Source organism: Pieris napi, chromosome 14 (assembly GCF_905475465.1).
Source record: "Pieris napi chromosome 14, ilPieNapi1.2, whole genome shotgun sequence".
Taxonomy (NCBI): domain Eukaryota; kingdom Metazoa; phylum Arthropoda; class Insecta; order Lepidoptera; family Pieridae; genus Pieris; species Pieris napi.
Genome location: NC_062247.1, coordinates 442,132 through 464,791, shown reverse-complemented (window position 1 = coordinate 464,791; position 22,660 = coordinate 442,132). Strand labels below are relative to the sequence as shown.

The 22,660-nt window shown below is 33.2% G+C and overlaps 1 protein-coding gene across 1 annotated transcript; it reads left to right on the top strand.

The window, feature by feature from the left end:
• Nucleotides 1-696: 696 nt before the first annotated feature.
• Nucleotides 697-2,051, top strand: LOC125056100 (calcium homeostasis endoplasmic reticulum protein-like). Its single transcript, XM_047659037.1, has 3 exons — nt 697-930; nt 1,165-1,394; nt 1,711-2,051. Exons 1-3 carry the CDS (start codon nt 797-799, stop codon nt 2,031-2,033), a joined length of 687 nt encoding a protein of 228 aa, XP_047514993.1. The 5' UTR covers nt 697-796; the 3' UTR covers nt 2,034-2,051.
• The last annotated feature ends 20,609 nt before the right edge of the window (nt 2,052-22,660 follow it).

The window sequence follows — 22,660 nt, the reverse complement described above, 5'->3', positions numbered from 1 at the left end:
TTTGGGGAGTTTGGTGATTGGATTTGGGATCTTGAATATTCGTATAAAATTTTGCCATAAATTCGGAATCAATCATAATTACATTAAATCTTGGTTAAGAAAATTGTATCTACGTATTACTTCCACTGTACAGATTTGAATTTTGACACTGTGATAACTTTCCGCTGTTTACCATAATACTATGACTTTATTACTATTATTTATGTAAATAAAGTAAAAAATTATATATATTTTCATTACATACTTTCATTCAGCATTCTACTTTCCCTAAGTTTTGTTTATTTGAGGGACGCTATTGAAAGAGAAAATATTATATATAATAAAATACACTAAATAAATAAAATTTACGTTACAATAAATTAAGAAAAAATAAACATATTTTTTCTTAATTTATTGACCTTGTCTTCAACTCAACGTCAACTCTGAGGTCATGCATTCAAAACACGCGTGTGCACAAATCGAATTTCCAGAAAACAATTAAAACTTGCTTCAAAGCAAATGACGCGAGTGACAAACGCAAAAAACAGTCACTGAAAGTCGCAAGAAAGAAAATATTTTTTATAAAATAAAATTACGAATCTAATCTGAGCCCATGTGTGTGAAATTAACGTCACTGTATCATTATTATAATTAGTTAAAAAATGATTTAAATCGAAGTTCGAGTAATTTAACAAAAACTCTATGAAGGATTGACATTAAATTTAAAAATCAAATTTGACAGTGCCACAAGTCTAACTCGAAAATGAAATAAATTTTTAAAAATATTTTCTTTACCAAAAAATTCTGATGACAAATAATGGAAGGATATAGATACCCATATCCTAATCAATATCCCCCTGCGGTGTCAGAGGGGCAGTTTCCTGATCATGGGGACGGTTTTGGAGATTATTACGAAGCAGGCCCAATTCATGAGGACAAAAGCACAAGAAGGTAACGTTTTTTTAACTTTATTAAAGATAAATAATTAAATACACTTGAAAATATTATCTTATGTTTATTATTATTTAAGGTATTATTAATAAAATTAAAAATTATTATTGTTTCTAAAATGAACTTGAGAAAAATTATGATGAAGATAAAATCTATGATCTATGGCGGAACCCTTCCTAAGAAAAAGTAATTTTGAGTGGTGAAACAAGTTTCTAATTAAAGTATTTCTTTCAGACAAAGTCGCTCAAAGCAAACTAAATCAAAACGCGCAACGAACAGATCACGTTCGAGAAGTAGAACATCCGTCTCAGATCACTCCCGATCACAATCACGGACATCAAGATCTCATTCACGGTCAAGATCACGGTCAAGAAGTAGAAGTCATGGTCGATCGGGGAGTCGCCGGGACTTAAATAAGCGCGAGCCAAGTTTTCTGGATGCTTTTAGAATTTTGTATCTAACGCGTAGGTTATTCTACATTATTATAAGATCGTAAAAAGCCAAAAATCATTTATTCATGTAGATAACACAATGTATACTTATGAACGTCAAAAAAAGAAATATTCTTCTCTCTATATACATTAACATCATCTACTTGTTATAATTAATAATTATATATATATATATAATAAACCTAAGTAAGTATTTATCGTACAACCATGTTTTACATTTTTTCAGCTATAAACTAAATTCAATTGATTTGTTTCACATATACACATACGAATATTCATGCACCGTGTTTTTTGTCTGACTTATGTATGAGCAAATTTCTTTTTTCAGCTAGTAAACATAAGAAGAGTACGACGAAATACTTAGCAACTAAAAAACGCCAAGACAGAATACAGGAGATACTTAAAAGCGACGGCCTTGGCTCAAAGCGGTGGATGTTCTATCCACGGTCACGTATGCAAGATGACATGGCTGTTGTCACTGTCAATGGAGTGAACGTGACTCGTGATTGTGACCAACGTGTGAAAGTTGATGGTCATTTTCTCAGAAAGTACAAACGTAGTAAACATGTGGACAAAGATGTCCCGATCGCAAAGTTGAAACGGTGGGAGCTGATTTTTTATAAGAAGCTAGGTTTTATTCAAGCTGTTTAGTTATAAAGTTTTTATGAATATGTTGTTTGTTTTGACCAATACTAATATTTCTATTATTAAGGAATTAAAAACACTTCTTTCGCCCAATTCACTAAATAATAGTAATACTACTGTGTGAGTAAGGCTGTGCCTGATACACGCCATAGACTTTTGGTCTAACACGAGCCGGATTCCTCAATGTTTTCCTTCACCGTACGAGCGAATGTTAAATGCGCACATAGAAAGAATGTCAATTGAGTCAATGTCAATGAATCGGTTGACAATGAGAGTCGCACGCTGAAGCCACTAGGCCAAACCTGCTCCATTTACCACTTAACTTTAAAACATCTTTAACAGATTTGAACGCGAATTGAATACTTATCGAGTCCTTTCAGCAGTGGTTAAAACTTATAATGTTATGAATTCGCGATTTAGTACGTTACATCTTCGCCATACATCCCCAAGTGAAGGATATTTTTTTCTCTCTCAATCGGTCTCAATCGCAAAAACGCTGCATAATTTCGTGACGTTCTTATTATTATTGCGTATCATCCGTAAAAAATTTAACCTCATGCGCCTAAAGAAGTTTCACTTCAAAAAGGAAAATTATAAACCACTATACTTCCATAGCTTAGTGATTAATACAAGTGAGGTTGATTCCATTCCAAACTCAAAAAATATAAAACCAGATTCTGGAATGATAAAAATTCATTAAAAGGCCGGCAACGCACTCGCGAGCTTTCAGGCAATGTGCCTGTTTATGGGCGGCGGCATCACTTCACATCAGGTGCATGCCCGTTTGCCTCCTGTTATATAAAATTTTTGTTTTTTTTTTTTTTTTGTTTTGTTTACTAACTAATACTATAATAGCAACTATGAAATAATTGTTCAGCAATTCTGAAATAAAGAATTAATATTAGGCTATGTTCAGATGGCAAAAACTTGACGCGCGTTTTCAAATCGCGCGACTAGACATTGTGGTATTTTCATACAACTGTTCACATGAGCGCGCGCATTCATCGCGATCGCATGTAATTTTGTTAATTTTCGTAATTATATTTTGTTCTTGCATTTAAAATGAGTGAAATTGAAGATATTGACATCGACTTACTAATCGATGAAGTAGAAAAAAGGCCAGCAAGTTGGAATATAGCAAATTTGTATAAAAAATATAATATAATTTGTATTTTTTTTTCAAAATTGGATGAACCCAATGTGTACGTTTTCTTTTTCTATATTTTTCTTTATAATATAACCACAAAATAATAGCCTCTTCCACGTCCGTTTTCTACGTTCTACCGAACTAGACTGACGAGTACTCTCACAATGCGCGTTAGAGCTCATCATCTGAACGCTCTTCAAATTTGATCGCGCGTTGACGCGCGTTAACGCGCGTTACATGTGAACATAGCCTTACTATTAAGAAGGCATGTAATAAAATATGTTGTGACTAATATAAAACAGCGAAGGTCTTATCTCAAAACTAATTGTATAATACATTATGCCAATGAATAGAATTTAAAGAAGTATTGAAATCTGGACAGAATAACCTCTTGAAAATATTCAGGTTCAAACGTCTACTAGGTTTTATTCGTAATAATTCAACCCTCGCGGTGCGGCGCCGGGTCTGAAGTACCCCGCTCTTTATATTTGCACTCAGCTCACCCGAGTTGCGTTTTTAAGTAATTACTTGCGTTTTGGTTAAAAAATTTAAATACACACTGTAAGCTCGGGCTATAGAAAGTAAGAAACGCTATGGTGTCTAGAGTAATTAATTTTAACACTTTTGTCTGAAGTTGATTTATATACAGATAACGTTTAAATATATATAAAAGATCAAAATGTAACGTAAAAATTGTGTAATAAACACAGTAAACTGAAATAGCCAACAGCGAATGCGTCCGACAGCAAAAAAAATCAAATCAATCAAAGTACTTGCCCATTGAAGCGGTACTGTGCGTTACATACATACACGTCGCTAAATACAGTAAGCCCTCTATAACGCGGTTCGGATCTACCGCGTTATATGGGGCTTTCTGTATTACGCGTAATAGGAAATGGCGTCGTAGATGTATTCTCGTAAACCCGTTTTTTTTTTAGTAATTTAAAAACTAGGAACACGAATTTTATTTAGTTTAATTTTATAACAACATAATTGAAATAGGTGCATAGGCACGCAAAACGAAATATGGACTTGACAGAACATTATTAAGTATCACAGATAACTTGAGAAATCACTGCTTTATATGGGGGAAATATCGCGTTATATGGTATTGTATTTAATCTATTTTAAGATAAAATCACCCCGGAATGTAATGAAAATGAACAAGGCAATTTTATTTAATGGTTTATATGGTAGAGTTCCTAAATGATTATCAGGATATTAACCGTAACCCCCCGAATCGTGCAAATAAAAACATTACATTAACGCTTGATCAGTTCACAGATCACAACCCTTCCCCGCTAATACATTTAGTTAAATGACCCTAGGAACGGTTAAAAATACCCCATTTGAAAATTAATTGCTTTACAATAATTATTATCGCTGAATGTTTACAGAGAATTCAATGGCAAGTATAATTTTCCATTGTTATTCATAAAAAAACGACTGTGGCTAATTCGCTGTGCTAAAATGATTTAAAGCTGTACTATTCGAGATTGGTGTTGATAAACATTCTACATAATATGCTTTAGTTTTATAAATGTCAAATGTTTAAATGATTATTAAATTAGTGAGCAGTGTTGGCCTAGTGGCTTCAGCCTACGGCTCTCATACCTCAAGTCATAGGTTCCATCCCCGGCTGTGCACCAATAGATTTTCTTTCTACGTGCGCATTTAACGTTCGATCGAACGGTGAAGGAAAACGTGAGAACACCGGCTTGCCTTAGACCGAAAACGTCGACGTCGAGTCAGGCACAGGAGGCTGATCACCTACTTGCCTATTAGATTTACAAATGATTATGAAACAGATGCACAAATCTGACGCCCAGACCTAAAAAGGTTGTAGCGCCACTGAATTTTTTTTTCTTTTTATTAATGATTCATAAATAATCTTAGTTGTGATTAAAAACTTAAATTTTACAACTAGACCGACCCTCTGCTAATACATAAAAAAGAAAAAACACAAGTACTCTTCAGACGTTATTTGTTTTAAATGTAAAAATAACTTGACCCGTGTCTTTGGGCCCTGGATGTCTGAAAGGTGACGAAATGTGTCTTAAAGGCTGATCACCTTCTTAAGATATAAGAACAAAAGAAAAAATGTCTGCCCCATTCCCCATTAGACGGTTACAAGACCTCATACATACATAATTCGTTTAATTTGTAAATTCCCGTATGAACATAAAATAATCATATTCCTTTGTAGCTCATAACAATTGAAGCGCTAAGAGCACGTCTTGAAACAAAACTAAATAACTTAATACAAGGTTTACATGGCGTATCCCGACATGGACATACTAAAACTAGATATACAAATTATATTTTACAACTCAGACAAGCAAACGTTTCAGCATCGAGATAAATAAATATCGCTCAATTCAAAAGATTCTCGCTCAAGACAAACCAAGAGTTTGTCACCATCGCAGCATGTAGAGAACTTAATTCTCTGCCTACCGGTAAACAGTTTTTTTTTAATTGGCAACACTTTGTCCCTGCTTTCCGTAGAACGCGTTTTGGTCAAAGCTCACCGATGTTCAGATTAAGCATTCTTATAAACGAGCTAGGTCTGATATACATAGTTGCTCCTCACACTATAAAATCGATTTTTGTTTAGTTTTTTGTAATGTTTGTTTTGTTTAATTATTGGTTTAATATTTGTATGATCTCTACATGTATGTCATGTTTGCCTTTAAGTGCTTGTCACATCAAAAATTGTATTTTGTGTTTGCTTTTAGCAATGCGTAAAACAAACACAAAATACAGTGTGCCGAGCATTGGCAAGCTTTTTATCAATAAAAAAAAAACACTTCAATAGTTATACTTACGAATAACACTAACTAAAAATGTACAAGTGACGTCCAGAAGAAAAATCAATATTTTATTATAAGTGGAAATGAAATAATAAAGCGACGTATATGAATAATACTAAAAACAATTAAATCTAGTAAAGTAATATAAAAATTGTAACGAAAGAATTGCCGAAATCTGATGGAATTCTTTACATCCACGTTACGGGGATATTCCCTAAGGTAATTTGAATGCAGAGTACGATGAAGAAGTTTTGTGCATACTGTGAGGGGAACTATACGAAACGTGTTCGCTTGTATTTCTTAATAGCCACCTCGGGGGCATACACTGTTTGAGTAATGTCGAACGATATCTGAGAGATTTATGATTTCGTTATTGAAAGGGACAAACGTAGTTTTAATATAAAGTATTCTTGATTTTCAAAAAATTGAAGTATTGGTTGTTGTTTATCGTATTGCTATGTGGCTTGTTCGTTGATTGCTGATTTTGATAAAAAAATATTTGAGTTATAAACTTGACCAATTCCTAAATATTTTATTAAGCACTCTCTCTCTTTCTTTAGTTGGTAGCTCATGTCTGTGCGTAGTGGTCAGCAAGGACACATCACTCGACTCTCTGTTTCCACCGGTTTCTGTCTGCCTCTCTTATTACAGTGTACAGTTTTGAGTCTTTCGCTTAATCGGTCCATCTGGTTGGTGAACGACCACATGATCTTTGCATTTTGTTTTACCAACCACGATCAGTTCATTTAAAAGGTCTTCCGAATAATGGACTCTCCATATATGTTAATTAGTGCAGGGGCAAAATGCAACCCTATCTCACTCCTTTTCTGGTTTGGAATATATTGAAGTGTTCATTGCCAGTGGATGTACCAATTGGCCGTTTTATGTCTACATTTTCTTCGCCATCGTTAAATATGTTTTAAGTGTTAACTTCGCTTATATCTTGAAAGGGGCGACGGGCCTCCTGTAACACGAACGAAAGTTGTATTTTACTGAACCTAATACTTATAGATATTATTTTTCCTAAAATTGGTGTATTTATTCATATTATTTTATAAACATACTCCCATACATAATATTTTTATATAAAACAACTTTCCGCTCAAAAATGGATGACTTATAAATAACGAAATGCCCGAGAGAAGAGCAACTTTTAATTTGACGTTAGAATTCGATTTCAGTATTGTATTAGATTACAAAATTTCCTCTGCCGAAACTAGGAATGGACACGATGTCAATATTAAAAAATATTATATAAGACATTTTTATGTTTTTGATTAAAACAAAAGTAATATTTTCTTAGGGACAATCACTCCCTTTGTGGTACCTAGGAAGTCAAGGATTATTAGGGGTATCTTTCAAAACAAGATTTTACTTGGTAAATACCTGAAAAACTACTTTTGCACACACTTGTAAAATACATTACAACATGTAAAGGTAAAACTCATATTAATATATGTAATCATAAATTCAGTAAACGTCAATTATCTCCAAAAAAACTAAAGAGCACTGGAAAATACCTGACGTTTAACAAGTTAATTGCGTAACAAAATGGTACCATTTATCATTTCACTAGTACAATTTTCGAGATCACAATAATTTCAGTAAATTTATCGTTCCCTGCGTCACCCCGAGGCGAAAACAGTTGATGCGTCTAAACAATTTATAATACAAAACAGGATAAGAGGGAAGTTGATTAGGGATGACTGTCACATTATAGTTTGTAATATCGTTTTCGGTTTATAACTATAGTTAAATACAAAATGATGAAATAAAAATTTAATGAAACTACCATATAGTCGTTGCTTCATAATAATTGTCCTGTTGTTTTATATTATTCGTGAATTTAATGATCACCTAACACTGGCCAGTCAGTGCTGGTTTTTGACAAGTTTAACACTTGTCAAGTAACAAAATTCATATTGAATATAAAATACAAAAATAACTTTTATACTATTATGCAATGCTGTTATTGAACATTACCTTAGGTTAAGCTATTCACAATTATTGTAGAAACTTAAGTCAACTTACTTATTAGCCATAATTATTGTTTAGGCTAGATTGTAGTTATTGTAGGAAAAAACTAATTATGCAAGTCGTCTGTGGACTCATCTAGAAAATCTAAAATATAGATTCTTATCTTTTTGGTTTACAATCTTATGTTTGAAATATTAATTATATTAATTAAAACAAATGGTTATGTGTATAAATAGAAGTAATATGTTTTGGAGAGTATTTTTTTTCTATTGAAATAAGACAATTGAACTTGTGATTTGGTAAATTTTGCACGAAACATTTTAATTGTAAGAGAAATACATAGAGGAATATTTAACATTATTTTGAGATTGGCTCTATCATATATATTCCGACCTCTCATTTCTAATTTATCATTATTATTAAGGGAGGTCCAAATTGTAATCCCTTTAATACAAACACGGACTTGCAATGCTGCATTGCCCTCTGGGGATATACCCCCTTTTAAGTTATTTGGGGCTTATATTACCCTAAGGCATTTAGCCATTATCACCTTTAATGCCAAATCCTAAGGTCCTTTTTCCTCAGTTAATAATTCTGCTTTACAGGTTCTATTCATAATGAATGCTATTCAATTGATAGATGGATTTTTTTAAATTAAAGTCCCAAATTTGTAAGAAAAATAGTACTCATCAATATTATGACGTCATTTATCTAATATGCCTAATGTATGAACCTCAGTAATGGCAGACGGTAACACTAAAACAGTAGACATAAAATAAAATACTTTTATTTGTCCCTAGAGGTACTTTTTACCCCCAGCGTCACGCACGCTACACTTTACATTGCAATTTGATTGGTTGTAAAATAAGACCCTCCGTGACTCATTTATAACAGAAAACTTTATTCGACGCAGACGTGTTTGTTTTTCTTAACATTATTGTCGTTTAAATTCTGCTGCGCGTTGACATGGGCGTGGCTTAATGAAGTGAACATTTTTAAACCTATTGAATTGATGTGTGTCTAAGGTGAATGGATGCAATCTAAGGCCAATACCAATCTAGCGTTGTAGCGCCCATGGACTATTTATGATTATTATTATTATATATGTCGGAGCAATGGCGCTGGTGTCAGCTGGAAGGAGACAGCAGAATGAGAGAGGGAACGCTTTAGGACGAATCCTAAGGGTAGAAGACGGGGAGTAAATAGGAGAAGATATTCCCATCTCCTACCTATGTAGTGTATACTGCACCGGAGGTTTTTGAGTGTAATATGCGGTTGAGGTCCTGGTAGAATGCGACAGCGACCCCGGAGCCTCTATATCGAGCCTTGTAGGAACTACTCGAGGTGGTTTTAGTGGGTATTGCTCACCCAGTCTCTGAATACCTGAGATTTTGGTGTGGGTCGAGTCCCACATACCCCTGCAACTTTTGAGGGCAGGCGCAACTATTTGATAGTCTATACACTATAGTAATAGTACTTTCATTGTAATTATTATTAATGTAGAAGCAATGGCGTTAGTATCAGCTGCCACTGTCATTTAAATTTAATAAAATCAAAGTCAAATTAGTTTCTAACCGTTTAACTAGTGGTGTATTTGATTTGTCAATATTTCTAAGTTTATAAATTAACGACTATTTAATGGTTGAGGATAATACTGAGTTCATAGTCATTGTTATTAAAAGTAATTTAAGAAAAATTATACCTTTAAACTGACTTAAGACAATCAATGTTAAAGTAATATGTGACGCTGATTACTCCGTTTGACTCTGTAGTCGATTCGAGTTCGGTTGTGGATTGAGTACCAACACAAAATGTTACAAAACTTGTTTATACACAAATTGTTCGGGTTGCTATCCGCACTGGTTCAGTTCGAATGAGCGGTCGCACCAAGGAGGCTTTAAAAATAACAACAAATTTATGACGTCATTATAAAAATAAAAATAGCCTATATTCGAGTACTATAATAAAGAAATAGGGCCATTCCAAGTAAGGATATTTTTTTACATCTCCCATCAAAAACGCGGGCAAAGTGACCGGCCCATTTCCATTTTTTTTAGTGGTATACATCGTATATTATTTTTGAAAGGCTTCGTATTATACCGTTTTAACTTGGTATACTCCAATCTTCTTTATTAGCGCCTTATTAGAAATCCACGATTAGCATCCATATGATAGACATGGATTATGCATGTATCCATGGCTGTTCTTTTTATACTCTTATGAAAGTTGTACTTCAGAATTTCGTTAAATGCGCAAAATTTGTTCTATGTTACTTTTCTGCTTGTTTGATCCACATTTCGGGTATGATTAAACGTTATTTACGTCCCTAAGTAAATATACATAGAGATTATCTTCAACAGTATATCTTCTGGTCCTGTTTTTGTTAAATCTCAGGCCTTGTGTTTTGTTATTGTGGCTCTCCTTGCACTTTGTCTATCTTACCCTGTTTTATCCTCGTCGATTTTGTAATTTCACTATGTCACTCGTTCATATATAAGATTAATTTAGTAATTCATTTATAATTATTACAAAAAAACGCGCTCTGATTTAAGAGAAGCAGCTAAGAAATGCAGTAAAATTCGATTTGTTTAAGAAAGATAATGAACAGATTATTAACATGCAATTTGCTTGGCTTTTTTATGTTACAGGAGGCAAACGGGCAGGAAGCTCACCTGATGTTAAGTGATACCGCCGCCCATGGACACTCGCACTGCCAGAAGGCTTGCAAGCGCGCTGCCGGCCTTTTAAGAAATAGTAGGCTCTTTTGTTGAAGGATCCTAAGTCGAATTGGTTCGGAAATACTTTAGTGGGCAGCTTCCACATAATGGTGGTGCGCGGCAAAAATTTCCTTAAGAAACGCTCAGTTGTGGAACGAAACTTGGCTAAACTTTAACTTCCTTTATACAACAGGCGTACTAACATTGCCCCACTTTCAATTAGATAATATCATTAGGTCCTAATGACTTATGCAGAATTACACCAGAAATGAACACATTGCTACAGTCGTTAACTGTTAACTGGGAAATTAACTTATTTAACTTAAAGTAGATTTCTAAATAAATAGTCTTCATAACAAACTTGAACCACAGAAGCATTCAACCCGTAACTATCACAATGATTAACGACACTTGTATCGGTCTCGGGTTACTTCGACCCCTTACTAACTTATTTGTTTGACACTTAACACTGTTACGGAAATTGAGCTGAATTTAAAGACTTTCGGCGCAATCTGATTATAATTACTTGAATGAAAGTTATTTCCGAAGTTTGGGTACGCTTTCGTTTGATTTTCTCTCATATTTTGTTTCCAGTTTATTATTTGACCGGGTGGTTAAATAAAAAATGATTCATACTAAATCTTTGTTTTTAATTTATTTTATTATTATTTATTACTTAAGATGTCATGTGGAACATGGAGTTATGGTTGCAGCTCTTTACAAACGTTGCAAACAAAAAACTTGACAATTAAAAAGAGTGGTGGATAGTTCATTGCCAGTTATTCTCTTCCATTCTACGCCCTTGATTTGAGAACTGTCAAATGTAAAATTAGAAGCATTTAATGTATATTAATTTTTTGACGTTCATAAGTGTACATTGTGTTACCTATCAATAAATGATTTTTGACTTGACTTGTATTAATCATATTCGTAAGTAGTTACAATAATTTTATAACCAATAAATATTTGAAAATTATTATTTACAGATAAAATTCTAAGCGTAAATAACAGCTTTAACTTTATCCTCGAACTTCATACTTTGTTTACAAAACATAACCACGAATCAATCATAAACTACGTTTAACGATTACAAATGAAAAACTGACACAATATACAAATTTAGGTCGCAAAACGTGTCATTTATCAACGCTCGGTTAGATATCGGGCTGTAAGGGTTAAAAATCACTTCGCATAAATCTACGCGTTATCTGCCTAAATGACCCATCGCGCCGTTTCGGGTTAAACACCATTGCTTCACATTTAATGCGGTATTGTCATTCAAAGATGGCGCCATTTGTCAAATGAATGTTTTTAGCGCGAAAATAAATGAACGCTATTCAAAGTTAAACAACAATTTTAACCTATTTCGTCACACATATTGACTTAATTAAGAAGATACATATGTCCAGATTATTATAATTAAGATGTAATAATAATAATAATAATAATAAAATATTTATTTGTTTTCTCTCACACAAAAAAAAAAAAATACAGACACAAAATACAAATTTCAGCATTAACAGGCAAAATCTGTGTGAGAGACTGGCGACTGTACTAGGATACCTGTATTACAGATTGCCAGTCCCTCCGCATCCGGACCGAATGGAATTTAAGTAGGTACATCAATTTGATCGAGAAACTATTACAAATATTACAAATATACTCACATTTAAGTGGGTGTATGTGATGGTGCATGTATGGTTTAGTGTATGTAAGTGTTAATGTATGTATGTGTTAGTGAATTTATGACTTAGTGTATATATGTCTTAGTGAAGCATATATGAGCCTGGGTGATAGTGTACCTATGTACTCGTATACATAACGTGTTAGTGTTAGGTATTAGCTGAGGACTACTAACAACTTCTCAGTCCCCTCGTAGTCTAGATTTTTAAGCCATTTGACTGTAGCTTTTTTACACTCATATTTAGTAAGCGGATATATGTTGATCAACCTGTTTATCTTGTTATATAGGTGACAGCCCATAAAACCAAAAAACCTTCTTGAGAAAGCTGTGGACCAACGGGTATCTGAGGTGCAGACTTTATATTTGCATCGTTTGTTGTCATTCAAAGAAGGATCATAGCGAGTTATGGAGTGTTGTTTGAGCACAGTGTTCAGTATAAATAGTTGACGAACACTCAACACGTCAGATAAAAGATAAAGTAATATAATTCATGTAACATAAAACCTTGCGAATTTTTCGCTGGTCTGCAGCAGTTTGAACATTTATTATATTATGCATGCCAACATTTGCCATCTATTTTTAAAAAAATATTCCGATTAATTAATTCAATTTATTAAAGACCTAGATAACTTAACATTGAAATATGCAAAGAATATAATATTTTACGCAAATGAATGCAGAATCAAATCGCTTCAACAGCCCTGGATAAGTCTATTAGAGCTTCACAATCTTGGGCCAAATGAATCTTTTTCCAACGTTGTACTTTATTTCCGCCTTACCTTGTTTCTACCTAGATAGTCTAATAAGGTTAGATGAGCGTTTGTGTTGTTCTAGCTTCTGGCTCAACTGAAAGCCTACTAGAGACTTTACGATGCAACGAACGGTCTTTATTAATAATGTATTTACTTATAAAATATTTTGAAAAAATAATGATAGCAAACGATAACTATGTATATTTTACAACTTATATAAATAAATCAAATGATTCCATTAAAGCATTCAAATTCATCTACAAATATTTCTTGAATTATCGTTAAGTACGCTCACACGCATCACAAACAAGTATAATTTCGGTGCATTGGAGAGACAATATATACGTATTCAACTGCGAACAATCAGGACTTGATAATTCCTTCTTTTAGTGCCTCCTTTCAAAGGTTAGCGATCGTCATGGCCACTTTAATTTTGGATGCCGCACTTGACACAATGACTTGATGCTTTGACCAAACCATAGTCTAAGGTTCTTCAACCAAAAGTTGTATCTGCGGCTAGATCTCCTTCTACCTGCCATTTTGAATTATATGATTAGTAGAAGGAGCTCGTATTTATAAGTTTTAGGTAAGGCGTGTCCAAAATACTAAGGATATACTGTACGACTAAAAGTACACATGAAAGTGTAAACCGGATCACTTGCTGTAAAATATTATAAATTCTGTATTGTCTATTACAATTATGTACACATAAATCATAGTATCACAATATTGCCACAAAAACCGCCACTATGTTTCGCGTGTTTAACGGTTTGATATCAAACTAGCTAAGGTACTAGGGATAGTCCCTACCGAAGTGTAAGCGAGGCCGACCGTTCCCGAAGACTCTTTGTTCGTTTTGATTCGTGAATTGTAGAGAAGTTTCAAATATTGTATCAGTCCTTGCGACGCGACTTGTAAAATTTGCATCGGTGCATTTTAACGTTTCTGCAATTCTTATGGATTTTCTGACGGGAAATTTTTAATGCTAAACGGTTATTGTACTCTTCACTATTCTACGAATGAAATATATTTTTATATTTCATTTAGCTAGACTGCATTTTATTGTTTTTATTTTATATAAAGATTTCCTTAGAATTTTTGTGAGGTATGTCTATTACTTTGCTATGACTAATCAATCAAATTTATAATATAGTTATAAGCACAATAATGCATGCAACATGAATTAATTTACACTTTACAAGCTGTCGTTACGCATCTTCAGCTGTTAAAATGGTCTAAGATCCCGCTATACAACGACCTTCACCGAGATGCTTATTTAATGAAACTTATTTTATATATAATTTAATATGTCAATAAATATAATCCATATGGGTTGCCTAGCAAATTTCAGTCCAGAGTATGTTTAATTAATTTAAAAAAAAAAATATTTTTTTAAACATTTCACCGGTATGATTATTAGATAAATTCTATACCAATCGAATGTATGAAGCCCATAGAATATGCAAACGTTAGGTTGTTTTTAATCAATTAATTATTTATGTGTATATTTTTTATGTGACACTAAAGTATATATACATCTTTAGTATAAAAGAAGGATATAGTGATACATATATAATACTACCCTGATTAAAAATATTGATTGAAAAAAGTTCAAAAAATTTACTACATGCAAATTATAAAAAAAATTTTTTTTTTAAATATTAATTAAACATACTCTGGATTGAAATTTGCTAGGCAACCCATATGGATTATATTTATTGACATATTAAGTTAAATATAAAATAAGTTTCATTAAATAAGCATCTCGGTGAAGGTCGTTGTATAGCGGGATCTTATACTAAAATTTGTTACAACACACACGTTGCTTACACAGTTAAGCAACTGTAAAGTTCCTAATGAATTTTAATGTAAATAAGTTTATTTGGTTTTTAATCAAGAAAAATACGTTATTAACCGTGTGCCCTATCTTTTAATAGGACATTGGAAATTTGTTAGATCTTCTTAATTTCTTTCTTTAGAATGACTGCTAAAACTATGTTGCTTAATTAAGATTTAAATTAATAATAATCCTCAGAGTTGCAAACATTATTATAATAATATTTTATGACTTCGACGTTCCACTGTGACGAACATGCTGTAATAGTTGCAGGATCCTTACAAACATTTGTACAACAAAAAACTTGGCGATTAAAAATAATAGGGGAGAGTTTAACAGTTCTTCCTGCCTGTTCTACGTTCCTGTCCCTTAATTTGAGAACTAGCAGTAAATGTAAATATTGTTATTGAAATAAAAATGTAATTATTGTTATTTTTTTATTGACGTACTCATAAATGTACATACAGTCAAAACCGTTTATAACGACATCGTTTACAACGACCTATCGGTTATTACAACCAGATTGTATGGTCCCGTCCGAATCCCTAGTAAACTATTCAGTAAACAAACCGCTTTTAACAACATCGGATACAGCGACATATCGCTTACAACGACGAAATTTTATCGATATTCATCGGCTATAACGACCAACCGCTTCTTGTCTCAGCAAAACAAGACAATACAAACGATTTTAAATCTTATTTAAAGGCATTGAATGAATATTTAGGCATATTATTACCTACGCACTTTCTCCCAACGAACAGTTTCAGCCAACAACGATTTTCGAGGCTCTTAACGCTCTAACAATTTTGCAAAAATTTGTTGCCTTTAACGAACAGTTTGATACTGGTGATACTCATACCTTGAGGAGTATGAAACGTAAAATGCAAAAAATATTTGAGACTGGACCAAAATGATTGATTACTTTTGTACCTAATTATTTCGTAATAAATATTTTTGTTTCTTTTTTGACTCGTTTACATATTATAATATTAACATACCATATTATAACCCATACCTACCTATTCTAGATATCTAACTATGATAATATAACTTGTAGATAGTGTACATACATATTAACTATACTTGTGTATATATAATATATGACATTGCTTATAACGACTATCGGATATAACGTCGGCAACTATATGGTCCCTTCAATGTCGTTATAACCGGTTTTGACTGTAGTTTAATGCTGTATATGTATTTGTAAGCTATGTAACTAAAGAAGAAGCTTATGAAGTTTTTGTTTAACTATAAACTTTATACACTGAGGAAAGACTATGATATCATTTAATTAAAGCTTTGTAAGCAGATATTATATTATGATAATATCACAATTAATAGGTTTAATAAAATTTTCTTCGCTTCATTAATACAATTATGTATCTGTGCAAGTTAGAAGCGTTAAGGAATTTGTAATACGAATAATAAATACTCATAACATAGCTATTATAAATAGCATAAAATATATATTTTGTTTTAACTATTGAATTTTTAGACTATATGATTACGTTTTTGCAAATTCAAGATATTTTCCCCATTTAACTCCGTAATTATAAATTCAATAAACTACCATCCCTATCACTTATTGTGGTACTCATTTATTATTACAGCAGATGCAAGTATAGAACAAAGAAATACTGATACAAAAGACACTCCTGCCTTACACCAACACACGTCCGTGTTAGCAGCTATAAGTCAGTGTTCCGAAAGATTAGCCGAAGTCAAATGTAGTGTGAGAATTAATGAACTATCTGACCTACCCCTTCCCCCCTCCCCACTCTTATCACCCCGCATTAACCCCTGAGGCTTGATTCGATTCGAAGGCGTATGTTATGGAATTAGAACGTAACTTAGTCTCTCAGATGTTACTGTAAATGGTACATTAAGACGAACTAAGTGTATTAGTAAAATGTGATTTATGAAGTGTCATCTCAATGGCGATGGCAGACCTAGTTGATATTTTATAGAGGATTATATATATTACAGGATTTATATATATTTCTTTTGACGGCAATCGAATATAGGTTTAATACGTCATATGCCCCTTAGCTAGTATTGGTGACATGTAGACGAATATTTCAAATTCTCAGAGATAGTTTTAACAGAAGTATTATTGTTTTAAAAAATAACTAAAAACCGAGGTAAGTAAAGCACAAAATTCTAAAGCCAAAGAATAGAACATAAAGAAAAAACAGACAATTACGGAGAAGGAAAGCAACAACTGTTTAATCCTACCACTATTTAGAAACGGGAGAGACGGGGACATTTCCTATTTATTCTTAAGAACTTTTACGGGAGTTACGAAACTTTTGCTTTGCCGTTGACATTGTTTACTATTGCGACGTCACAAAGAAAAATGATAAGTTATTATTACAGTACTGTGAAAAGATTAAAAGATTTTCATACTAAGAAAATAATATTGGAATATTGAAATATTAGTATTGCTTTTTTAAATACAGTGTTGCAATATCTTAACAGGAACTTAATTTTCAGAAAGTTTCTATATTAATAACGTAATATTAAACAAAGTACACATGTCCGAAGTGAAACTTCTTTGTAAATTAATTATTACTAAAGCCCCAATAGATATATATTCACACTGTTTACACACTGTATACGTGCTAATGAAAATATAAATAAAGAATCTGCGTTTACTGCACAAGACGTTATGCGACAGAATTGCCATCTAAAGTTTTAATATGTAGCTACTAAACGAACACATCAACCATGGCGTGTATTTTTTCTCGATCTCCCTTACTCTCTCTCTCAATCTTTCTATAGCTCTCTTCCACCTTTCGCTCCATGAAACTGTGTGATGCGTCGTTCGCTCTATCTAACTCTTTTATTGATCTTTCTCACTTGCTTGCACCTTACTCTCGCTCCATGGCTATTTGCTTCATGCTACGTTCGCCCTTTCTCGCTCTCTCTCAATCGGTCTCAATCGCTTTCTCCCTTTTCTTCGACGAAAACGCTGCACATCTTCGTGACGCTAATATTAATTACCCTCATGCGCCTAAAGAAGTTTCGCTTCAAAAACCGATCGAAATTAATGTTTCTGTGTTTACGTACTGGAAATGTGGGAATATATTTTGATTGTATCGCAAGATTTTGGTAAAGTTATATAGAAGATGGCCTAGTATGAGCAGTATACGGTGAAATAAAGAACATAAATAAATAATGAGCGCAGCTTTGGTTGGAATCCGTATCCTAGATCCTAAGCGGTTGTGGTATAACATTATATTTTAACTATTTCCTACTACTTCGTTCTCGCGAAAATATATCTCACGGGAATGTAACGAGGATAAAATGTTATTACACTATTAACAGTAAGGCAACAGAGGCCGCGATGCCAGTGAATGTTGTAGAGAAACGACTGGAATTTTGTTTCATGTGTCCTTATGTTCAAACACATAGTTTAATTTGTTTAAGGAACTAAAGAGCCGACCACATATGTAACCACGAGCAAGCAATTCTTAAAATATACCTATATAGTATCGGAGATATCTTGTAAACTGAGCGACTCTTAAGGTAATTTCTGCCGCGCACCACCACTATGTGGAATCAGCTGCCCACTGAAGTATTTCCGAACCAATTCAACTAAGAGTGCTTCAAGAAAAGGGCGTACCAATTCTTAAAAGGCCGGCAGCGCGCTTGCGAGCCTTATGGCGATATATATGCGAGTGTCCATGTGCGGCGGTAGCACTAAACATCAGATGATCCTCATGGCCGTCTGCCTCCTGTAACATTAAAAAAACCACAAAACAGAAACATTTTGGTTTTTGTTTATCATGCTGAGCACACCAAGAGGCTAATTTAGCCTTCCCTTCCAAATGACCGCCAAAGTGAACAGCATTCAAAATGTTAACGCCTAATATTAGAAGAAAGGAGTGCAAAAAGTGTTTTTTTAGCGGAAACATGAAATATATCTAAATTTAGACGGCATATCATATAACAGCTCCATGTTTTATTTTTGTCTCAGTTTTGTTCGTAAACAAATTATTCCAAATAAGCACAATAATATAGGTTTTTGTAATATTGCATTTAATGGACTGATAATTTTTTGATCTCTTTTTTTGTCCTTTTTATTAATATTATCACGAGCTAGGGAATTGGATAGAACGCCGTAAAACTCTTAAGGAACTCGCGAGGAATTTCATTGTAATAAAACGACACAAATTACTCGGAGAAATACACTAATTCATCGAACTGAAAACATCTCTTGTGGAAACTTGTGGAAAAATCGAGAAAGAGTTCAGTCAACCCGACTTCGTAACAATATATAGTTAATTCTCGATAATTACGCAGTAGTACATTTTCAGATGAATCAAACCTTTAAAAACAAAATGTGTGTGTTTTCAAATTTGTGATTTTGATTTTAGAATGGAAAAATTCAAGTTAAGAATGCTTAATTTTCAGGAAACCAGTCGATCGCGTCATGATGAAGGCATGGAAAAGGGAAATTATCAATGGGGGCCGGCGCGGCGGCGGCCGGCAGGAAACGTCTCTTGCCACACGGATGGTCAACCTTTTCATTTACGTGAAACTCTATGGAAACTAAAAGCAGTTTTCATTAGGTATGTAAACTGTAAAGTGTTTTTTTTTAGAAGCTAAAACTTAATTTAGCTTTTGCATATATGAAGTGACCCGCCCATTTATGATCGCATAAAGATTGTTAAAAAAAGGGTTTTTTTCTAAGCCTATTTGTGTGATGATAAGATTCTCAAACCAGTTCGGGATGACTTTTAGGGTTAAAAATCAATTCCGTTGGGAAAAAATATTGAAATTCCCTACTAGTTATCGGATAAGCTATTTTTTTATTTTATCTATAAACACTACGAGGAATTAGTGACTGCTGGCAGAGGACAGTTCGTAAGCTCCACTCAAACGGCATGCCTCCGGGATCTGAAATACTTTTCAGGCACATATTGTCTAAGAAACGCTGAAAGCAAACCCCTCATAACATTTAGTGCAAATTAGATCGGCGATTGCTCTCTCTGTAGTTCAAATGATTCACTCCTCGACGTGCCTAGTAAAAACTCAAATAAGTACAAGAAGGGGTAATTGCAATATTTACGCCGGCAAAGTTTCCTTAAGAACAGTTTTTCTACATTTTCTCGCAACAGCTTTTATTGTGGCTCAGTTTTTTTTGGACAGAACTTTGAAACAAAAATTAATATCATTAAATTATGTTTGCTTAGTGATCTACGGGAAGGCTTTTCCATATCACAGGGATCGCGCTAGTCGTATCTTTTGAAGTTTCATCGTAGTTCATAAATTCTTATTAAATATAGATAATTTCAATCAAACTTCTCTAGAAATCAAATCATATGTATCTCATGGTTAAGGCTGCGTACGTTTAGCTGTTTTTCCACGAATTACTTTGCAAATCCGACTCCCACGAAAGTCTTAAGTTTTCGAGTTAATAAAGCGTGATACCGACAAATAACTTTCTCTTGGTAAAAGATAAAATCAATTCAGTAGATCCAGAATTCCCATACAACCTCAATTAGTATAGATATAAAAACCGTGATACATGATTACATGATAAATTACATATATGATCTCTAGCCTTAATTATAACCAAATTAATCCAACCATCATCATCATCCTCTATATTTGGTCCATTTCCGGAAGTGGGCCTCCTCCATTTCTCTTCAGTAGGTACGCCCTGCAATTGCCTCTCTATATGCAAAAGTTAGGTTGTTTTTAATCAATTAATTATTTATGTGTATATTTTTTATGTGACACTAAAGTATATATACATCTTTAGTATAAAAGAAGGGTATAGTGATACATATATAATACTACCCTGATTAAAAATATTGATTGAAAAAAGTTCAAAAAATTTACAACATGCAAATTATAAAAAAAATTTTTTTTTTAAATATTAATTAAACATGCTCTGGACTGAAATTTGCTAGGCAACCCATATGGATTATATTTATTGACATATTAAATTAAATATAAAATAAGTTTAATTAAATAAGCATCTCGGTGAAGGTCGTTGTATAGCGGGATCTTATACTAATACGTATATCCACTGGAAACCAAACTCCTTGACGATGTCGTCAATACACCTAGTCAATTGAAATCCAATATAGTACTCACAGATTTTTATCAAGTTGTTCTGCACGAACATATCATACAAAAAGTCGTTCAATAAAACTAAATTGCATGTAAATACCGTTCCCAGTTTGAATAAACAAAGTAATTTTCACTCTAAAAAGGTTTCCAATCCCTGAGCCAATCGAAAATTAATAACGACCCTCGTTCGTTGTTTATTGGATGCGCTAATCGGATCATCGGCTCGCGTCGGCTTTCCGAATAAACCTCGTTTTGCATTGTCTTCCTCCAATTTGTTTAATGGCTCCATGGTAGCATAATGTTAATTATCAGTAAACAAACTAATTAATATTATACTAATGTAAGATAAAATACCGTGTAATAGTTAATATATATTCACAAAGGTTTTTTTCAAAATTACGTAAGTCTTTGTAAACTGTTTGCGGCGCGATTGCGGTGCCGGTATGGCTCTCCGTGGAGCAGACACGTTTGTGTGTTTGATTAAAATGTATTTATGAGTCACTAGTAATTATTGTAACCCAGAACGAATCGGATTTCCAACAAAATAAGGGCTGCTAACTTTAAGTTGATTCCAAAAAATATGCATAATTAAACTACGTTGCTCTTTTCTTAAACTCTTAAATACAAAAACTTTTCCAATTAAAAAAACAAAAGACGTCAATCGCCAGCAAATGTTAACAAGGCCAAAATTAAGAAAAACGAAATTAGAGAGGGCTCACTTCTTGATACACAAATGAACAAACTTTTATTGCTCAAAGATTTCGCTTAAAAAGTATTTTTATCTGAAGATTTTTAATTTGTTTTATATTTTGTCATGTCAAATCGATGAAAGTTTGCGACTAGAAGGACTTGAAGAAAAAACCAGCCTGCCTTGAGAGATAATGGAAGTAGGAGATATAGTTGTATATAGACGAATAGCGTAACTATAATCATAATAATAAAATAGCTAAAAAAGAAAAAATAGCCATTTCCGCATTTATAAAGTCCAAACGAGTCTATGCAGTACTTTCATACATCTTTAATGTGAAGCTATTTATGTTTTAGCAGCTTTATTTTCTGAAACGTTTCAAGAAAGAAAAATGAGCGAAGTTTCCGCATAAATAAAAGTTTTACCTTGAGCGCGATGACGCGTAAACACTCTGGTGCAATGCTCTTAGCTGGCTACTTTGGTTTTACATTTTTAATTAGCTCACGGCTTATATTACTAAAGAGCACCAGTTACGCAAACGATAACACTTTTACGAAATCAATTTGTCACAACGATTTATCAAAACGAATTCTTTCACCAATAAAAATTTTAGAATAGTTATAGTTAGTTCATGAAATATCTTAGGCTAGCGGGAAAAAAGATAAAGATTGTGTTGGCACAAATCTTTGAATCTTTAAACCTGATTTATCTTTTCACAATTAATATTTTTACAAAAATCTAGGACACGCGGCGCGGAGGACTGTTCACCTCCTTGCTTATAAAAACACCTAGGCGCAGAAATATGTAAGGGATAACACAAAAATAAAATATATAGGGATTTATAACATTTTAGATGTAATATAATAATTATATCACTTTTTTATCAAATTTGTCAAATTAAAACAAAAGCAATTGCTGAACGGTTTACTGA

Bases quoted from the DNA above. Each gene is read 5' to 3' on its own strand.
- LOC125056100 (XM_047659037.1), top strand. From the start codon at position 797: ATGGAAGGATATAGATACCCATATCCTAATCAATATCCCCCTGCGGTG. The intron at 931-1,164 runs GTAACGTTTTTT...TATTTCTTTCAG, and splicing joins GAGGACAAAAGCACAAGAAG to ACAAAGTCGCTCAAAGCAAA. The intron at 1,395-1,710 runs GTAGGTTATTCT...TTCTTTTTTCAG, and splicing joins TAGAATTTTGTATCTAACGC to CTAGTAAACATAAGAAGAGT.